The sequence below is a fragment of the Mytilus edulis genome, chromosome 9 (assembly GCF_963676685.1).
Source record: "Mytilus edulis chromosome 9, xbMytEdul2.2, whole genome shotgun sequence".
Classification (NCBI taxonomy): domain Eukaryota; kingdom Metazoa; phylum Mollusca; class Bivalvia; order Mytilida; family Mytilidae; genus Mytilus; species Mytilus edulis.
In genome coordinates, this window is record NC_092352.1 from 64,163,915 (window position 1) to 64,182,082 (window position 18,168).

Consider the following 18,168-nt stretch of genomic DNA (forward strand, 5'->3'; position numbering starts at 1 on the left):
CCCTGAATTTAAGCATTTTTATTAAAGTATTATCTATAGTGTCATTTAGTCTCTGTTTCAGTTCTGTTGTTTTTTATTTTGCCTGGCTTGTCGTTTCATATACAAAGTAGTAGCTTTTATAAAACGCTGCAGTAGTAGCTTTAATTAAAATCTGCAATCTTTTTTGTCTTGGGTTACATATAAAAGCTGTGATTGGAGATTTATCTGCCCTGAGATATTATTCATTGCCTATCTTATTTCTTGAGTCGCAATATTTTGCAATTTGAGATATTATACTGTGATTTGAGAATTGTATCAGTGAAATGGAAGGAATTGAGGACAACAAGAACAAGAACATTGAAATGGCAGAAACTGAATTATTTGGGGAAATGGAGAAACCCACAGCTGAAGACACTTTAAAAGAGGACAACTCAGAAATTTCTTTTCAACAATTGTACAAAGAATTTTTAGCAGATACAAGTAGGAAATCTAATGCTCAAAGAGCAGCTGAGATGTACCGCTATATAAAACAGAGCGAAGCACAAATTGATGAAATATGTGTTGGTCTCATAACGATGCAAACTGATCAGAACGAGGCAATGCATATTGATAATGTACAAATGAGAGCAATATCTCAGTAACTTCAACAATCTGTAGATAGGATAGACCCCATGGTTCGTTGTAAGCGCTTGGCGGAATTTACGGTCAGACCAATGAGAAATTCAATGTTGTGGTGAGACAGGTGGACAATCTGACAAAAATGAGGAAGGAGACACAGTTCAATTTAAAAGTTCATTTGGACTGAAGGAAACTTTCCAACAAATGGCATCTATTGTGAGTAAATGAGTGGACAAGCGAAATAAAGAAGTTAAAATTCCTACAATGAACATATCATCAAAGCCAACATTTGACCTTAGCCAGTACAATGCAAGAACACCAAAGGTACACAATAAACTCTCTGATTTGGGTCTTTCCCAAATTAATTCGTACGAACCATCAACCACACTAACTCTGATGAAGGCATATTTGGTGTCTTCACCTAAAGTCGGAAGTCCTATGTCAGGGCCAGTTCAAATTATTCAACAACAACCTCCATTTAAGGACATACTAGACCTCTAGTACTGATCAAGAATGTCATCAAATGGCCTAGGTGTCTTCTTACGTACACTTACCACCTACTATGAGTCAATCATATTTGGTTCAGAACAGCGCACCATTACAGAAACAATTAGCTGCATCTGGATCCTATCAAGTTTCTCAAATGCTGACTGCCGTGCATACTAACAGTACCATCCCTGTCGAGTCAATAGCATATACTCCTCCTTCCACATGTATGACTCCAATTATGACAACCTCGTCAGCTTCTAAAGCTCCAACAGACACAACAGCAAGCCGACTCCACTGACCGATCCAGGAAAAAGGCAGGGGAAACCAAAAGAGCGTAGCAACAGCTTTTTTCAGACTCCTCTCTGGAGAGAGAATATACCCGATGGCAAGAATATTCTTGTGTCAGGGACCGGAGCCCAAAACATGCAAATATTCAATGGAAGAAGATCCGTGACTTGAGAGGCGTTCATTTACCAAATTGAACGGACTGCCAAAAGACGACAATGGGAAAAAAAGAAAAAAAAGATTTGTAGGCCCCTACAATGCCTGGCCGATGTTGCCTTGGAGTACGCTTACAAGGTACGCACAGATGATGATTCCAAGTCCTTAAGAAAAGCATTGAAGCAACGCTTCAGAAAGAAAGACGGAGACCAGATTTGAACCCAAGCATTCCTCCGAGGAAGTAAAGACAAAGATTCTGCAAGACATGTAATAGAGAGTAACCCAGACACGATCAACAAGGCGTTGAAACAAATGAAAACATCAAAAGCCAACCAGATGGCGATATATGGATCAAAAAGTGCCCATAGGCAAGTCTTCTTTGATGATGGCACAGTATCACCCAGCGATAAAGGGAATATGAGCAGTCCTTTGGAAAATGAGATGCGTTACCTCACTCAAATTGTCACAAAACTAGCTGGTTTTATGGTTTCAACTAATCTGCTTTACCATTGATTGGCCGATCAATATAACGTTGGACCTTCTGACCAATATAATCGTGGAAGATCACTTGATCAATATACACGTGGAAGATCCTCTGAGCAATAGATCTCCAGATAGAAATACAGGAAGTTTAATGCCTATACACCAGCAACACCCCCACCAAGCCAGAATTCATATAGTTCCTAAGTACAACGATCAGCATCTCCACGGACTCCAGAAATCCCGGTTATTTTGGACAAAGGTCACTTTCACCAGGAAACAGAGCAAATCAAACTGTTACTCCAACAACGGGGGTCTTTAAACAGCAACGGGTCGGGCTAGTATGCTAACGCTCGACTACAAAGTATATTATTCATGAAACATCACCTCATGACAAAACACAGGCCCACGATATTGTCATCAGTTGGAAAAAGTCTAGCAGTACGAGGTACTATATACGACAAGAATGTGAGCATGATTAAGGACACTGCTTCAATGATAACATATAGTAAATGAGAAATTAATTCCAGCAGATAATGAAGATTCGGAGACCGTAACGCTACGTAGTTTGGGTGAGCAGCTGGTTACTGGGAAGATTACAAAGAACACCTCTCTCGACTTTGATAGAGTAAATATACGATAGGATGTGTGCAAAGCGCAGTTATAATAGACAATGTTATACTTGGGCTAGATATTTTGGCCACACTGGGCGCAGTGATAAATCAGAATATTCCCACACTTATCATCATCAACTAAGTGATAATTGCGGCAATTTTTTTAATAGTGGAGACGAGATTTCAACTCAGCAAGTTTACATAAAACGAACCATCACAGCTCTGCCTAACTCTAGAAAGACTGTTACCATTAAAATTATTGAAAATGCTGACCAGGAGTTCATATTAGAACCATGATCGATGACTTATTGCGTATTGGTTTCGCACGTAGTTGGAAAAGAAAATAGTTGTCCCTTAACCATTTCTAACGATGGCAATCATCACATCCGCCTGAAGAAAGGTACACCTAATGGTTACATAGAATAAATTTGCGATATAGTCTTAATAAGAGATGAAAACGCAATAAGTGACTTTAGACCTGGCATTAAAGAGACATATCCAAGGTTCTGATAAGTTACCTAATATGCCACCAGATTCCACCGACCTATGTCAACGTTCAATCGATTTCATTCCAACCATTAAAACAGACAGCGATTTAAGAACAATTAAAATAACATGTAACATATTAATTAACATTTTAATTTTCACTATTTGTTTTTATGTATTTGCAGCCATATTTGAAAATGTATGCGTTCTGAAAATAACCTAACTATTTTATTTTATATTTCAAATTTAATTGATAACAAATTCAAGAACATGAAGACCATTTTTAAAGAATCATTACTATAATTTCCAAAATTATTTAGAATATCTTGAGGATAATCTTGATATTTATAACGTTTTTCCGCCATCTTCAAAATGGCAGCCATATTGGATTTTTCTAAGTGGGTCCATAGCTGAAATCAAAGGGAATACAACCAAGAACTACTGTGCAAAGTTTCATGCTTTCCTCATCAAGTGAGCAATTCTGCTCTATTTCTGCACCAATCAGCCGGACTAAACATAGTGAATTGCTCAAAGGCAAAAAAACAAATTTTAAGTTTATCAGACCACATTCATTCTGTGTCAGAAACCTATGCTGTGTCAACTATTTAATCACAATCCAAATTTAGAGCTGAACCAAGCTTGAATGTTGTGTCCATACTTGCTCCAACCATTCAGGGTTCAACCTCTGCGGATGTATAAAGCTGCGCTGTGTGGAGCATCTGGTTATTGATATGTGACAACCTCACCCTCTGAGAAGTTTGATTTTTTTGCACTAAATGACCACACCTTCCCACTGGGATGAAAAAGGTTTAAAGTTTTCATTTTTTAGTAGAAGTCAGTAAGACCTTCAATTTGATATATCAAATGACCCTGTTTGGCCAAGTGCCAAAAAATTATATAAATGGAACTTATGAAACTTACAAAGTCAATGTAAAACATGAAAATTTAAAATTGATTTTTTTGTGTTTTTTCATTGAATGTTTTTGGTAATAAGTCAAAATATTACCATGTTAAACTCTTCAATTTGTGAAAAATTTGAAAGGTGAAAAGCTCTTTGTTGATTCAGAAATGAATGCCTCAGCTTGCAAAATTTTAAACATTATCTCTTAAGGATGTACTTGGGTGAGGTTTTGGAATTTATGTCAAATGTTCGGACTCCTTGGTGTTTTTCCATACAACACAATGTAAAATATTTTGCCCCATTACACCCATTTATTTTTTCATATAAGATTAAATACCTCATGAAAGGTCATTTACTAAAATTTTAGAAGATTCTTAATTTTCTTTCTTTTGTTTTGAGACCCAATAATACCAATGCAAATATAAGGTAAAAGTCTGAGTCAGTCTTTTCCCGCCCGAAAAGGAGGTCCATGACATATCAGTATCTTTAGGTTATTTTTATCCTTAATTGATGCTCTACCAGCTTAAAGTATAAATTTTAACTTCTTAATTTATTAATTTTCACCTAACCTCACCTAAGTACATCCTTAAATGACAACAGATATCTCAAATCTGTTAAAAAAGAAAAATGAACTGCAGTGAAAGGACAACATTGTAAAAAAAATTGGGACACTTCCAAGGTATATCAAGGTCACAATGAATAATCAAATATATGATGCAATATCAAACTTGAGAACCAGAAGTCGTAGAGACATAGGATTACCACCTTTCAACTCAGGACCACTTGACCTTTCACATGTCATAAGGTCAAGCTCATAGTACCCTTTGAAGGTCATGGTAAATTTCATTATGTGTTTGACATTGACCTAAAATTAAAGGTAATAAAATACTGATGAATTAATGCAATTTATAGTAGGTTGATATCTGTTACCTTTTCAAAGAAAAACATAAAAACTATACTTTTAAAGAATTATCACGTAGCTTTTGAACGGATGGTCAGCCAGTTTTCGGTTTAAAATGTAGAGCTCCTTCAGTGGAACATTTTATACACTGTATGTATGCAGGCAGGAATTCCTTATCATTTTCATAATATGCAAGCTTCTAATTCTAGCATACATTTTTTTTTTGCACTTGGTGACCTTTGACCTTGGGAGCAAATTGAAGGTGACATGAACTTAGGAATATTTATGTAGGGCTGTAGGCTCCCAGTCTCTAGGACTTCTGGTTCTCAAATTACAATTTTTCAAAAATTGTTTATATTTTCTCAAGGGAAATTACTTCTTATATAAATGGTTAATTACACAATTATTGTATATGTTTATTAACATTAGCATCTGTTCCTGTACCTGTTGCAGTTTTTAGATCATTTCTGTCTCGAATGGTTTTAAAGAAAAATGCAAATAAAAGAAATTGCTTTAAGGTAACATTACTCTCAAAAGGGAAGATGCAATCCTTCGCAGTCCATATTTGATCTTGATAACTTCAACAAAAACGGGAGAGGGCATGCCAAAAAATTGTTGGAAGAAAAAAAATGACTATATATTGAAATCACATTTCTTTTGTAGGATAAAGCAACAGATATTCAGAAACACAGCGAAGAAGTCAATGACATGAGAATAGAAAATTGTCAACTTAAAAATCAGCTCATGACATTAGAGGAAGAGAAAAATGTAAAACTTGCAAGCTTTTATACTTTAGCTCATCTGACAAGGCAATTATAGGCTTAAAAGCTTTTGCTATCACTTTGCACTGAAAATGAAATATGGGGAGCAAACATGTTTAGAATGACATGATCTATATACCTAATATTTCCACTAAAATAATCAGACTTTATTATAGTATTTTTTAAGTGTTTAGGTGCCTGTAAATTTAAAAATTAAAAAGATAGAAATTGTAAACAGCCAAAATTATTAGCAATACAAGAGCTACAAAAGTACCAAAACATTGAAAAAGGTAATTGTCTTTTTATAGCAGAAATTGCCCTTTACTATATTTTGTTTATAATTTAAGTATTTTTCCTATTATTTTCATAATAAAAGTAACGTGGGGGTATCCATATTGCACCTATTTTGAGTTTTTTCACCAATGTTTTTTTTTTATGATCCAGACAAAAGTTACCATTCTGTGTTTATTTTTATTCACTAAATGGTTCCACCAATTTAATTTTGAATCTATACTGAATCATATAAAAAATGCATTTGAACAGACCTCCAAGCGATCCATGATTCTGTAATGAGGAGTACCCAAATTGCATTCATGCTAAAATTCACATTCTTAAAATTGAATTACGGATGATTTTGTTTAATTTCTTTAAATATATAGAAAAATTTGACATTTATCTATGCTTACTATACATTTCTTAAGAAACGGATTCTTTTAACATTTTATTTGCTTATTTTTTAATGATGACCTTTTTGTGGACATTGCATGGCGACGTTTCCGTACACTTTGCCTTTTTCCACTGAAATTTCATCTGTGGATGTATATACCGTGAATGTTTTATGCATATTAAAACATATTTACTTCAAGTTATGTTGAAAGATGTGCATAATGTCAAATAATTAAAATATAAATTGTTTAGTCTCTATGAAAACATGCAAGATTTCCATTGCTACTTTTGACATATAGGTGCAATTTGGGTACTCTGTGCAATTTGGGTACCGTGACGTTAGACAGTAGCTGTTTTCATATTTGCTACTTGTTGGAATGAAAGTTGAGATACATTTTGTACATTTGAAGAAGAGGATGGAGAGGATAAAAATGACGGAATAGTTTATTCTTTCAGCATTATGAAAGAGTTCAACTTAATGCACTTAAATTTGATTTTGAAATGTAAATGGTCCTTGATTTGATATATTCTGCAGAGTGTTATTATACCCCCACTTTAAAATAGTAGGGGTATACTGTTTTACCTCTGTCTGTCCATCCTTCTCTCAGTCAGTCATTCAGTCTGTCCATTCATGAATAAATTGGTCTCATTTTTCTCAAGATCTACAATACAAAGATTTCTGAAATTTGGTTTCAGGGTTTATATAAGTCAGCTATACTGTGTGTTCATTTCCAGATTCATCAAGGAACGACTTCCTGTTTACAGAAATATTCGGCGTGGGTTTCATCAGTGAGCAGTAGCTCACAGTTTCACTTGTTTTTCATAAAAAATCTTATGCATGCACATATTTCATTTGTTTATAATTTGTTCAAATGTTGAACATAAATAATGCTTTGGATATAACATTGTACTGTTACAATTTAACCTGATTAGTTATTCAGAATTTTGTAAATCATTTTATGTTTTTAGCTAAAAACTGATTGATTGTAAACATTCAAAACTAATTACAATCTTTGTAGATGATATTAGATAACTATGCCAAATGTATACAAACAATCACAGAACTAGAACATCATCTAAATGAAGATCAGTTAAAGAAACAGAATGAACATCTGACAAAGGAGGCAGAAAAACTGCAAAGGGAGATAAAAAATCTTCAGAATGACAATGAGAAACTAGTATCATCTGTAAGTCATGTAAGAAGCTTTTTTTTTATACCTAATATATATATGCAAATAACAATTTTCTAATTATTCTTCCTAAATTTTCTTGGCTCAGACGAACGTCCAAGAATCCTAGACATAGGGTTGCTTATCTGCTTTTAAGGACATTAACTATCTGTATAAAGCTTCACAATTTTTAGCTCACCTGGCCCAAAGGGCCAAGTGAGCTTTTCCCAGCACTTGGCATCCGTCGTCCGTCGTCCGTCGTCTGTCGTCCGTCGTCTGGCGTCCGTCGTCGTCTGGCGTCGTTAACTTTTACAAAAATCTTCTCCTCTGAAACTACTGGGCCAAATTACACCAAACTTGGCCAAAATCATCATTGGGGTATCTAGTTTAAAAAATGTGTCCGGTGACCCGGCCAACCATCCAAGATGGCCGCCATGGCTAAAAATAGAACATAGGGGTAAAATGCAGTTTTTGGCTTATAACTCAAAAACCAAAGCATTTAGAGCAAATCTGACATGGAATAAACTTGTGTAACAGGTCAAGATCTATCTGCCCTGAAATTTTCAGATGAATCGGATAACCCGTTGTTGGGTTGCTGCCCCTGAATTAGTAATTTTAAGGAAATTTTGCTGTTTTTGGTTATTATCTTGAATATTATTATAGATAGAGATAAACAGTAAACAGCAATAATGTTCAGCAAAGTAAGATTTACAAATAAGTCAACATGACCGAAATGATCAGTTGACCCCTTTAGGAGTTATTGCCCTTTATAGTCAATTTTTAACCATTTTTCGTAAATCTTAATAATCTTTTACAAAAATCTTCTCCTCTGAAACTACTGGGCCAAATTTATCCAAACTTGGCCACAATTATCTTTGGGGTATCTAGTTTAAAAAATGTGTCCGGTGACCCGGCCAACCAACCAAGATGGCCGCCACGGCTAAAAATAGAACATAGGGGTAAAATGCAGTTTTTGGCTTATAACTTAAAAACCAAAGCATTTAGAGCAAATGTGACATTTGGTAAAATTGTTTATCAGGTCAAGATCTATCTACCCTGAAATTTTCAGATGAATCTGACAACCTGTTGTTGGGTTGCTGCCCCTGAATTGGTAATTTTAAGGAAATTTTGCTGTTTTTGGTTATTATCTTGTATATTATTATAGATAGAGATAAACTGTAAATAGTCATTATGTTCAGCAAAGTAAGATTTACAAATAAGTCAACATGACCAAAATGGTCAGTTGACCCCTTTAGGAGTTATTGCCCTTTATAGTCAATTTTTAACCATTTTTCGTAAATCTTAGTAATCTTTTACAAAAATCTTCTCCTCTGAAACTACTGGGCCAAATTAATCCAAACTTAGCCACAATCATCTTTGGGGTATCTAGTTTAAAAAATGTGTCTGATGACCCAGCCATCCAACCAAGATGGCCGCCATGGCTAAAAATAGAACATAGGGGTAAAATGCAGTTTTTGGCTTATAACTCAAAAACCAAAGCGTTTAGAGCAAATCTGACAGGTGCTAAATTGTTTATCAGGTCAAGATCTATCTGCCCTGAAATTTTCAGATAAATCGGACAACCAGTTGTTGGGTTCCTGCCCCTGAATTGGTCATTTTAAGGAAATTTTACTGTTTTTGGTTATTATCTTGAAAATTATTATAGATAAAAATAAACTGTAAACAGCAATAATGTTCAGCAAAGTAAGATTTACAAATAAGTCAACATGACCGAAATGGTCAGTTGACCCATATAGGAGTTATTGCCCTTTATAGTCAATTTTTAACCATTTTTCGTAAATCTTAGTAATCTTTTACAAAAATCTTCTCCTCTGAAACTACTGGGCCAAATTAATCCAAACTTATCCACAATCATCTTTGGGGTATCTAGTTTAAAAAATGTGTCCGATGACCCGGCCATCCAACCAAGATGGCCGCCATGGCTAAAAATAGAACATAGGGGTAAAATGCAGTTTTTGGCTTATAACTCAAAAACCAAAGCGTTTAGAGCAAATCTGACATGGGGGTTAATTTGTTTATCAGGTCAAGATCTATCTGCCCCGAAATTTTCAGATGAATCTGACAACCCGTTGTTGGGTTGCTGCCCCTAAATTGGTAATTTTAAGGAAATTTTGCTGTTTTTGGTTATTGTCTTGAATATTATTATAGATAGAGATAAACTGTAAACAGCAATAATGTTCAGCAAAGTAAGATTTACAAATAAGTCAACATGACCGAAATGGTCAATTGACCCCCTAAGGAGTTATTGTCCTTTATAGTCAATTTTCAACAATTTTTATAAAATTTGTAAATTTTTACTAACATTTTCCACTGAAACTACTGGGCCAAGTTCATTATAGATAGAGATAATTGTAAGCAGCAAGGATGTTCAGTAAAGTAAGATGTACAAACACATCACCATCACCAAAATACAATTTTGTCATGAATCCATCTGCTTCCTTTGTTTAATAGTCACATAGACCAAGGTGAGCGACACAGGCTCTTTAGAGCCTCTAGTTTAATGTAATAAAAACATTAGAAGTGACTTTTCTTTTGAAAACTGATAGAGAGAAGTGGTTAAACCTAAAAGAGTTTTGCTAGTTCGCTCAGGTCACCACAATGTTTGGGTTTTACATTAATATAAAGGTCCATATGTTTCATATCTATTTAATTCTTTTAATGCCCCTGCTGTAGCGGAGGGGGCATTAAGTTTTACCCTTGTCCGTCTGTACGTACGTACATACGTCCCAAAGTTGGTTTCCGTTCTCTAACTTTAGTTTGTCTCAACCAACGAAATGTTTTGAAACTGATACACAATGCCTCTTACCACTAAATACAGATCAAGTTTGAATTTTGGTGGTGTCACTTTTACCATTCTAGAGTTATGCCTCTTTACAAATGGAAAAATTGCTAAATTTTTCGTTTCCGTTCTCTAACTTAAGTTTGCCTCAACCAAATGTCATGATATTTATACACAATGCTTATTACCACAATTTACAGATCAAGTTTAAACTTTGGTGCTGTCACTTTTACTGTTTTAGAGTCATGCTCTTTACAAATGGAAAAATTGCAAAATTTTCATTTTTTTCCCTCAAAATATCAATCAAGTAATTTTTGAAATTGGAGTAATCTTCCTTTGTCTATGATTATAGTTTAATCAACTACAATCAATGCTTTATACAATGCAATGTTTAACTTTGCCTTCCACTGATAAATTAAAGCAATTTTTACCCTCCATTTCTAAAAATATTTTAAAGTCTTCTTTGCAAATTTGAGTTATCTTTCTTCGTCCATAATGATAGTTGAATCAAGTGAGCTTTTCTCATCACTTGGCGTCCGTCGTCCGTCGTCGTCGTTAACTTTTACAAAAATCTTCTCCTGAAACTACTGGGCCAAACAAATTAAACCAAACTTGGCCACAATCATCATTGGGGTATCTAGTTTAAAAAATGTGTCCGGTGACCCAGCCAACCATCCAAGATGGCCGCCATGGCTAAAAATAGAACATAAGGGTAAAATGCAGTTTTTGGCCTATAACTCAAAAACCAAAGCATTTAGAGCAAATCTGACGTGGGGGTAGAATTGTTAAACAGGTGAAGATATATCTGCCCTGATATTTTCAGATGAATCGGATAACCTGTTGTTGGGTTGCTGCATCTGAATTAGTAATTTTAAGGAAATTTTGCTGTTTTTGGTTATTATCTTGAATATTATTATAGATAGAGATAAACAGTAAACAGCAATAATGTTCAGCAAAGTAAGATTTACAAATAAGTCAACATGACTGAAATGGTCAGTTGACTCCTTTAGGAGTTATTGCCCTTTATAGTCAATTTTTAACCATTTTTCGTAAATCTTAGTAATATTTTACAAAAATCTTCTCCTCTGAAACTACTGGGCCAAATTAATCCAAACTTGGCCACAATCATCTTTTGGGTTAGTAGTTTGAAAAATGTGTCCGGTGACCCGGCCATCAAACCAAGATGGCCGCCATGGCTAAAAATAGAACATGGGGTAAAATGCAGTTGGCTTATAACTCAAAACCCAAAGCATTTAGAGCAAATCTGACAAGGGTTAAACATTTTTATCAGTTCAAGATCTATCTGCCCTGAAATTTTCAGATGAATCGGACAACCCGTTGTTGGGTTGCTGGCCCTGAATTAGTAATTTTAAGGAAATTTTTCTCTTTTTGGTTATTATCTTGAATATTATTATAGATTATAGAGATAAACTATAAACAGCAATAATGTTCAGCAAAGTAAGATTTACAAATAAGTCAACATGACTGAAATGGTCAGTTGACCCCTGTAGGAGTTATTGCCCTTTATAGTCAATTTTTAACCATTTTTCGTAAATCTTAGTAATCTTTTACAAAAATCTTCTCCTCTGAAACTACTGGGCCAAATTAATCCAAACTTGGCCACAATCATCTTTTGGGTTAGTAGTTTGAAAAATGTGTCCGGTGACCCAGCCATCCAACCAAGGTGGCCGCCATGGCTAAAAATAGGACATGGGGTAAAATGCAGTTTTTGGCTTATAACTCAAAACCCAAAGCATTTAGAGCAAATCTGACATGGGGTAAAATTGTTTATCAGGTCAACATTTATCTGCTCTGAAATTTTTAGATGAATCGGACAACCCGTTGTTGGGTTGCTGACCCTGAATTGTTAGTTTTAAGGAAATTTTGCTGTTTTTGGTCATTATCTTGAATATTATTATAGATAGAGATAAACTGTAAAAACAATAATGTTCAGCAAAGTAAGATTTACAAATAAGTCAACATGACCCACATGGTCAGTTGACCCCTTTAGGAGTTATTGCCCTTTATAGTCAATTTTTAACCATTTTTCGTAAATCTTAGTTATCTTTTAGAAAAATCTTCTCCTCTGAAACTACTGGGCCAAATTAATCCAAACTTGGCCACAGTCATCATTGGGGTAACTTGTTTAAAAAATGTGTGACGTAACCTGGCCAATCAACCAAAATGGCTGCCACGGCTAATAATAGAACATAGGGGTAAAATGCAGTTTTTGGCTTATAACTCAAAAATCGAAGCATTGAGAGAAAATCTGACAGTGTTTAATTGTTTATCAGGTCAAGATCTATCTGCCCTGATGTTTTCACATGGATCGGATAACCTGTTGTTAGGTTACTGTCCTGAATTGGTAATTTTAAGGAAATTTTGCCGTTTTATGTTATTATCTTGAATATTATTATAGATAGAGATAAACTGTATACAGCAATAACGTTCAGCAAAATAAGATCTACAAATAAGTTTACATGACCAAAATAGTCAATTGACCCCTTAAGGAGTTATTGCCCTTTATAGTTAATTTTTAACATTTTCATAATTTTTGTTAATTTTTAAGAAAATATTTTCCACTGTAATTACTGGGCTAAGTTCATTATAGATAGAGATAATTGTAGCAACAAGAATGTTCAGTAAAGTAAGATCTACAAACACATCACTATCACCAAAACACAGTTATATCATGAATTTATCTGTGTCCATTGTTTAATATGCACAAGACCAAGGTGAGCGACCCAGGCTCTTTAGAGCCTATAGTTAACAATTTTCATAAAATTTGTAAATTTTTACTAACATTTTCCACTGAAACTAATGGGCCAAGTTCATTATAGATAGAGATAATTTTAAGCAGCAAGAATGTTCAGTAAAGTAAGATGTACAAACACATCACCATCACCAAAACACAACTTAGTTTGTCATGAATCCATCTGCTTCCTTTAATATTCACATAGACCAAGGTGAGCGACACAGGCTCTTTAGAGCCTCTAGTTTTATATATTGCTTTTAACCACAAAACTCAGTCTAAGTTCAATTTTTGGAAGTGTCACTTTTTGTCCATTTGTTTTTGATGCGTTTTGTTATTTGATTTTGCCATGTGATTATGGACTTTCCGAATTGATTTTCCTCTAAGTTCAGTATTTTTGTGATTTTACTTTTTAACAGTTCTTGAGTTATGTCCCTTTTAGCATTATATGCAAGTCGGGGCATCATTTGTGTCCCTATTGATGCATTTAACATTTATTTTATAATGATATGAAGTTGTCTGCGTTAAAGTTAGACATTTTTTTTCCAGACTTTTTGTTTTTATGTAATTTGTTTTGTTTGTGCCTTGTATCTTTCTTTTGAATTAATATGAATATGAAAATGTGGAATAGATTCCAGTGAGTCAACTCTCCATCCAAGTCGCATTGTATTAAAAATTAATAAGTACTTAGAGCATGGTTGAAAGTATATAAATTGTTGCAGGATGATTTGTTTTTTTATTTTATGACTGGAGAATTTCAGAAAAGGAATCAAAAGTCATAGATACTTGGGAACAGGACAATTTTTTTTAGCCTCCCCCTTTTTAATGACTGCAAAAAATTGTGTGGTCGTATATTGGCTTCCTCAGCATTGTCCAAAAGAGATTTGGTTTCTAGACAATGACTTAAGTATAAGTAAATAGAGATCTATGAAATTTGAACACAAGGTTTATAACCACAAAAAGAAGGAAAAGAATGTTTTTGGGGGTTATGGTCCCAACAGTTTAGGTATTACGGGACAAAAAGGGGCCCAAATAAGCATTTTTGTAGTATCCAGACAAAACCTTGTTTGGATCTCTCTGAAATTATACCACAAGTTTCCATACCACATTAAATTGTTTTGAATTACCTCCCTTACATTGCTTTTAAATTGTGGCTACAGAAATGTTGTATTGTCTTGAGGTGATTAGCTGTTAATTTATTTTTAGAAGTTACTATTAATTAATTTTAGCCATGATTATGTATGTCATTTTGTATTTTAAGACTTTTATAATGTATTTAAATGGGTAACTATTGATGCAATATCCATTGGAAATTTGAAATTAGATTATGACCATATCTTTAAGGAATGAATTTTTATACGACTGCAAAAAATGAAAAATTTTTGGTTGTATATTGGTATCACGTTGGCGTCGTCCAAATACTTTTAGTTTTCGCCCTCTAACTTTAGTAAAAGTGAATAAAAATCTATGAAATTTTAACACAAGGTTTATGACCACAGAAGGAAGGTTGGGATTGATTTTGGGAGCTTTGGTTCGAACAGTTTAGGAATTAGGGGCCAAAAAGAGCCCAAATAAGCATTTTCTTGGTTTTCGCACTATAACTTAAGTTTAAGTAAATAGAAATCAAATCTATGAAATTTTGACACAAGGTTTATGACTACTAAAGGAAGGTTGGGATTGATTTTGGGAGTTTTGGTTCCAACAATTTAGGAATTAGGGGCCAGAAAAGGGCCAAAATAAGCGTTATTCTTGGTTTTCGCACAATAACTTTAATATAAGTAAAAAGAAATCTATGAAATTTAAATACAAGGTATATGACCACAAAAGGAAAGTTGGGATTGTTTTTTGGAGTTGAGGTCCAAACAGTTTAGGAATTAGGGGCCAAAAAGGGGCCCAAATAAGCATTTTCTTGGTTTTCGCACCATAACTTTAGTATTTATAAGTAAATAGAAATCTATGAAATTTAAACACAAGGTTTCATGACCATCAAAGGAAGGTTGGGATTGATTTTGGGAGTTTTTGTCCCCACAGTTTAGGAAAATGGGACCCAAAGGGTCCAAAATTAAACTTTGTTTGATTTAATCAAAAATTGAATAATTGGGGTTCTTTGATATGCAGAATCTAACTGTGTATGTAGATTCTTAATTTTTGGTCCTATTTTCAAATTGATCTACATTAAGGTCTGAAGGGTCCAAAATTAAACTAAGTTTGATTTTAACAAAAATTGAAAACTTGGGATTCTTTGATATGCTGAATCTAAACATGTACTTAGATTTTTGATTATCGGCCCAGTTTTCAAGTTGGTCCAAATTGGGGTCCAAAATTAAACTTTGTTTGATTTCAACAAAAATTGTATATTTGGTGTTCTTTGATATATGCTTAATCTAACCTTGTATTTAGATTTTTGATGTTTGGGCCTGGTTATCAAATTGGTCCACATTGAGGTCTAACGGGTCCAAAATTGAACTTTATTTGATTTCATCAAAAATTGAATTCTTGGGTTCTTTGATATGCTGAATCTAACCATGTATTTTGATTTTGGATATTGGACTATAATAGGTAATGTCCAATTTAAAATTTAAAGTTTTTAAGTTTAAGTTCTGAGACCACATACATTATGTTTCAGAAACCTTTGTTGTGTCAACTATTTAATCACAATCCAAATTCAGACCTGTATCAAGCTTGAATGTTGTGTCCATACTTGCCCCAATGTTCAGGGTCCCAACTCTGGGGTGGTATAAAGCTGCGCCCTGTGGAGCATCTGGTTCAATGTCAGATGACATCCGACCTTTTGTTAAAGGTCATATGGCTTTATAATGAACCAAGTTTGAGTAATAATCAATTAAACTTATAATTGGATTGTTTCAGACCAAATGTAACATATCTTTATTACAATAAAGCAAACATTTTGCACTTGTTCTTTTATATATATCTTTAAAAATTAGGGGAAGAAAAAAAAATAATCAGAAGAAATACAATAGGTCTTTCCACAGAAAAGTGGAAAGACCTAATAAAAAACCAATTGTTCAGAGAACAATTGAAAGTCTTTCCACATCAAAGAAATTTTGAAAAGAAGCAAGTTTCTTCATACTGATTCAATAAATGAATGGTTTCCATATACTTTGAGTTAAATAAGGGAGATAATGAGCTACTTCCGCTGAAGTAAACGTCACTTCCAGTCTCATATGATAGCTCCTTTAACACTTGATTCCAAAAATATAAAGTTTCTATATACTTTTACCTTTTATCCAGGAGATAATTGGCCACTTCTTAATCTAAAGTCACTTTTAGTCTACAGTGATGAGTTTTTCATGAAAAAAGTGCAAAAATGGCTACTTCCGTTTTTCTCAAGGTCACTTCCGGTTGGTGTTTTACAAGGTCATATGTCACCCAACATTTTGTTACAGGTCATATAGCTATAAAATGAACCAAGTTGAAGTAATAATCAATTAACCTGATAATTACACATTTCAGGGGCACTAACTCAAATAAGATGCCATGAGATTGTTTCAGACCAAATGTAACATATCTTCATTACAATTAAGCAAACATTTTGCACTTGTTATTTTATTTATATCTTTAAAGGTGTTGTAGAAAATGCCAAAACAAGGAAAAGTCAACATTGAGAACTTGACCTTGACCTTTGACCTTGACCTTATTTTCTAAGTTAGGACCCAGGGGCTCAAATAAGAATATTCCAGGGTTATCCGGATAACGGTTAATGAGTTAAAAAACATGCTGACAAATTTATTTCATAAAGGTAGATGACGCCTATAAAATTTCTTCGAATCGCTTTGATCCAAATAAGCCAAATATTCATGAGGATGTAACGAACAAGTTAGAAATTTTTTGTTGTTGATATCTTTTTTTGTTACGAAGGAGATGCACACATTTAATAAACAGTAAATAGGGAGATAACTCTTACAAAGAAAATGGTTTGGCTTAGCAGGGTGGAATTTAAAAGTGCATACTCTATACGATACAATATATTAAGTACAGCTCTTTATAAGAACCAGGCAGGGTGCCATATACATGTTTATGAGGGTTTCAAATTTGATCTATAAATGGCCTAGAAGAAGCAGTAACTGAATACTGCTCAAAAAATGAGTGGGAAAATACGAGTGGTTGCTATGGTTATGGGCACTCTATTTTTTGGTTGTGAAGCATAGTAAAATCTTTTAAAAATTAGCTAAATCACTACAATTCGGTGCCTGATTATGAATAGAATCAAGCATTTTTCATTAATTTTCATATGTAACTTTGATAAAACTTGATTTAAGCATCATTTTAGTTAAGATTGCATGTAAACCAAATTTGTAAATTTTTTGAAATTGAAAATATCTAAGCAACATATTGCAAAACAAATATTTATTGCAAGAACAAAATTAGCCGTAAGAAAAAAAAAAAAAAAAAAATTATACTTAAAAACCTTCTTTCCACATCAAAGAAATTTTAAAAAGAAGCTAGTTACTTTATTCTGAAGCGATACATAAATGGTTTTGATATACTTTGAGTGAAATAAGGGGAATAATTTGCTACTTCAGGTGAAGTAATTGTCTCTTCCAGTCTCAAATGATAGCTTCTTTCACACTGGTTCCAAAAATGTATAGTTTCTATGTACTTTAGCCTAGAAACCAGGAGATAATTGGCCACTTCCGGTTGATCGAAAGTCATTTCTAGTCTTGAGTGATAGGTAAATGTATTTAAATTACAAAATATATGAATTCCGAGTACTTTTTCATGAAAAAAGTGCAAAAATGGCTACTTCCAAATTTCTCAAGGTCACTTCTGGTTGTCTTTTTTCAAGGTCATGTCACCAAACCTTTTGTAAAAGGTCATATGGCTTTATAATGAACCAATTTGAAGTAATTATCAATTAATCTTATATTTGGACAATAACTCCTATAAGAGGCCATTGGATTGTTTCAGACCAAATGTAACTTATCTTCATTACAATTAAACAAACATTTTGCACTTGTTCTTTTATATATATCTTTAAAAGTGTTTTAGAAAATGCAAAATATAAGCAAAAGTCAAAATTTAGAACTTGACCTTGACCTTTGACCTTGACTTCATTTTCTAAGTAAGAACCTTGGTACCGCAAATATAAA

At 33.7% G+C, this 18,168-nt stretch overlaps 1 protein-coding gene across 7 annotated transcripts in view; it reads left to right on the top strand.

The window, feature by feature from the left end:
- The window catches only part of LOC139488808 (uncharacterized), a 55,668-nt gene that overhangs the window by 30,577 nt on the left and 6,923 nt on the right, over positions 1–18,168 (top strand). For 4 of the 7 annotated variants that reach the window (XM_071274732.1, XM_071274735.1, XM_071274733.1 and 1 more), the window contains 2 exons: positions 5,573–5,677; positions 7,356–7,532. In XM_071274732.1, the coding sequence (XP_071130833.1) occupies positions 5,573–5,677; positions 7,356–7,532 (282 nt within the window). The remainder of the gene's footprint in view (positions 1–5,572; positions 5,678–7,355; positions 7,533–18,168) is intronic. The other 3 variants (XM_071274736.1, XM_071274737.1, XM_071274731.1) reach the window with 1 other exon arrangement.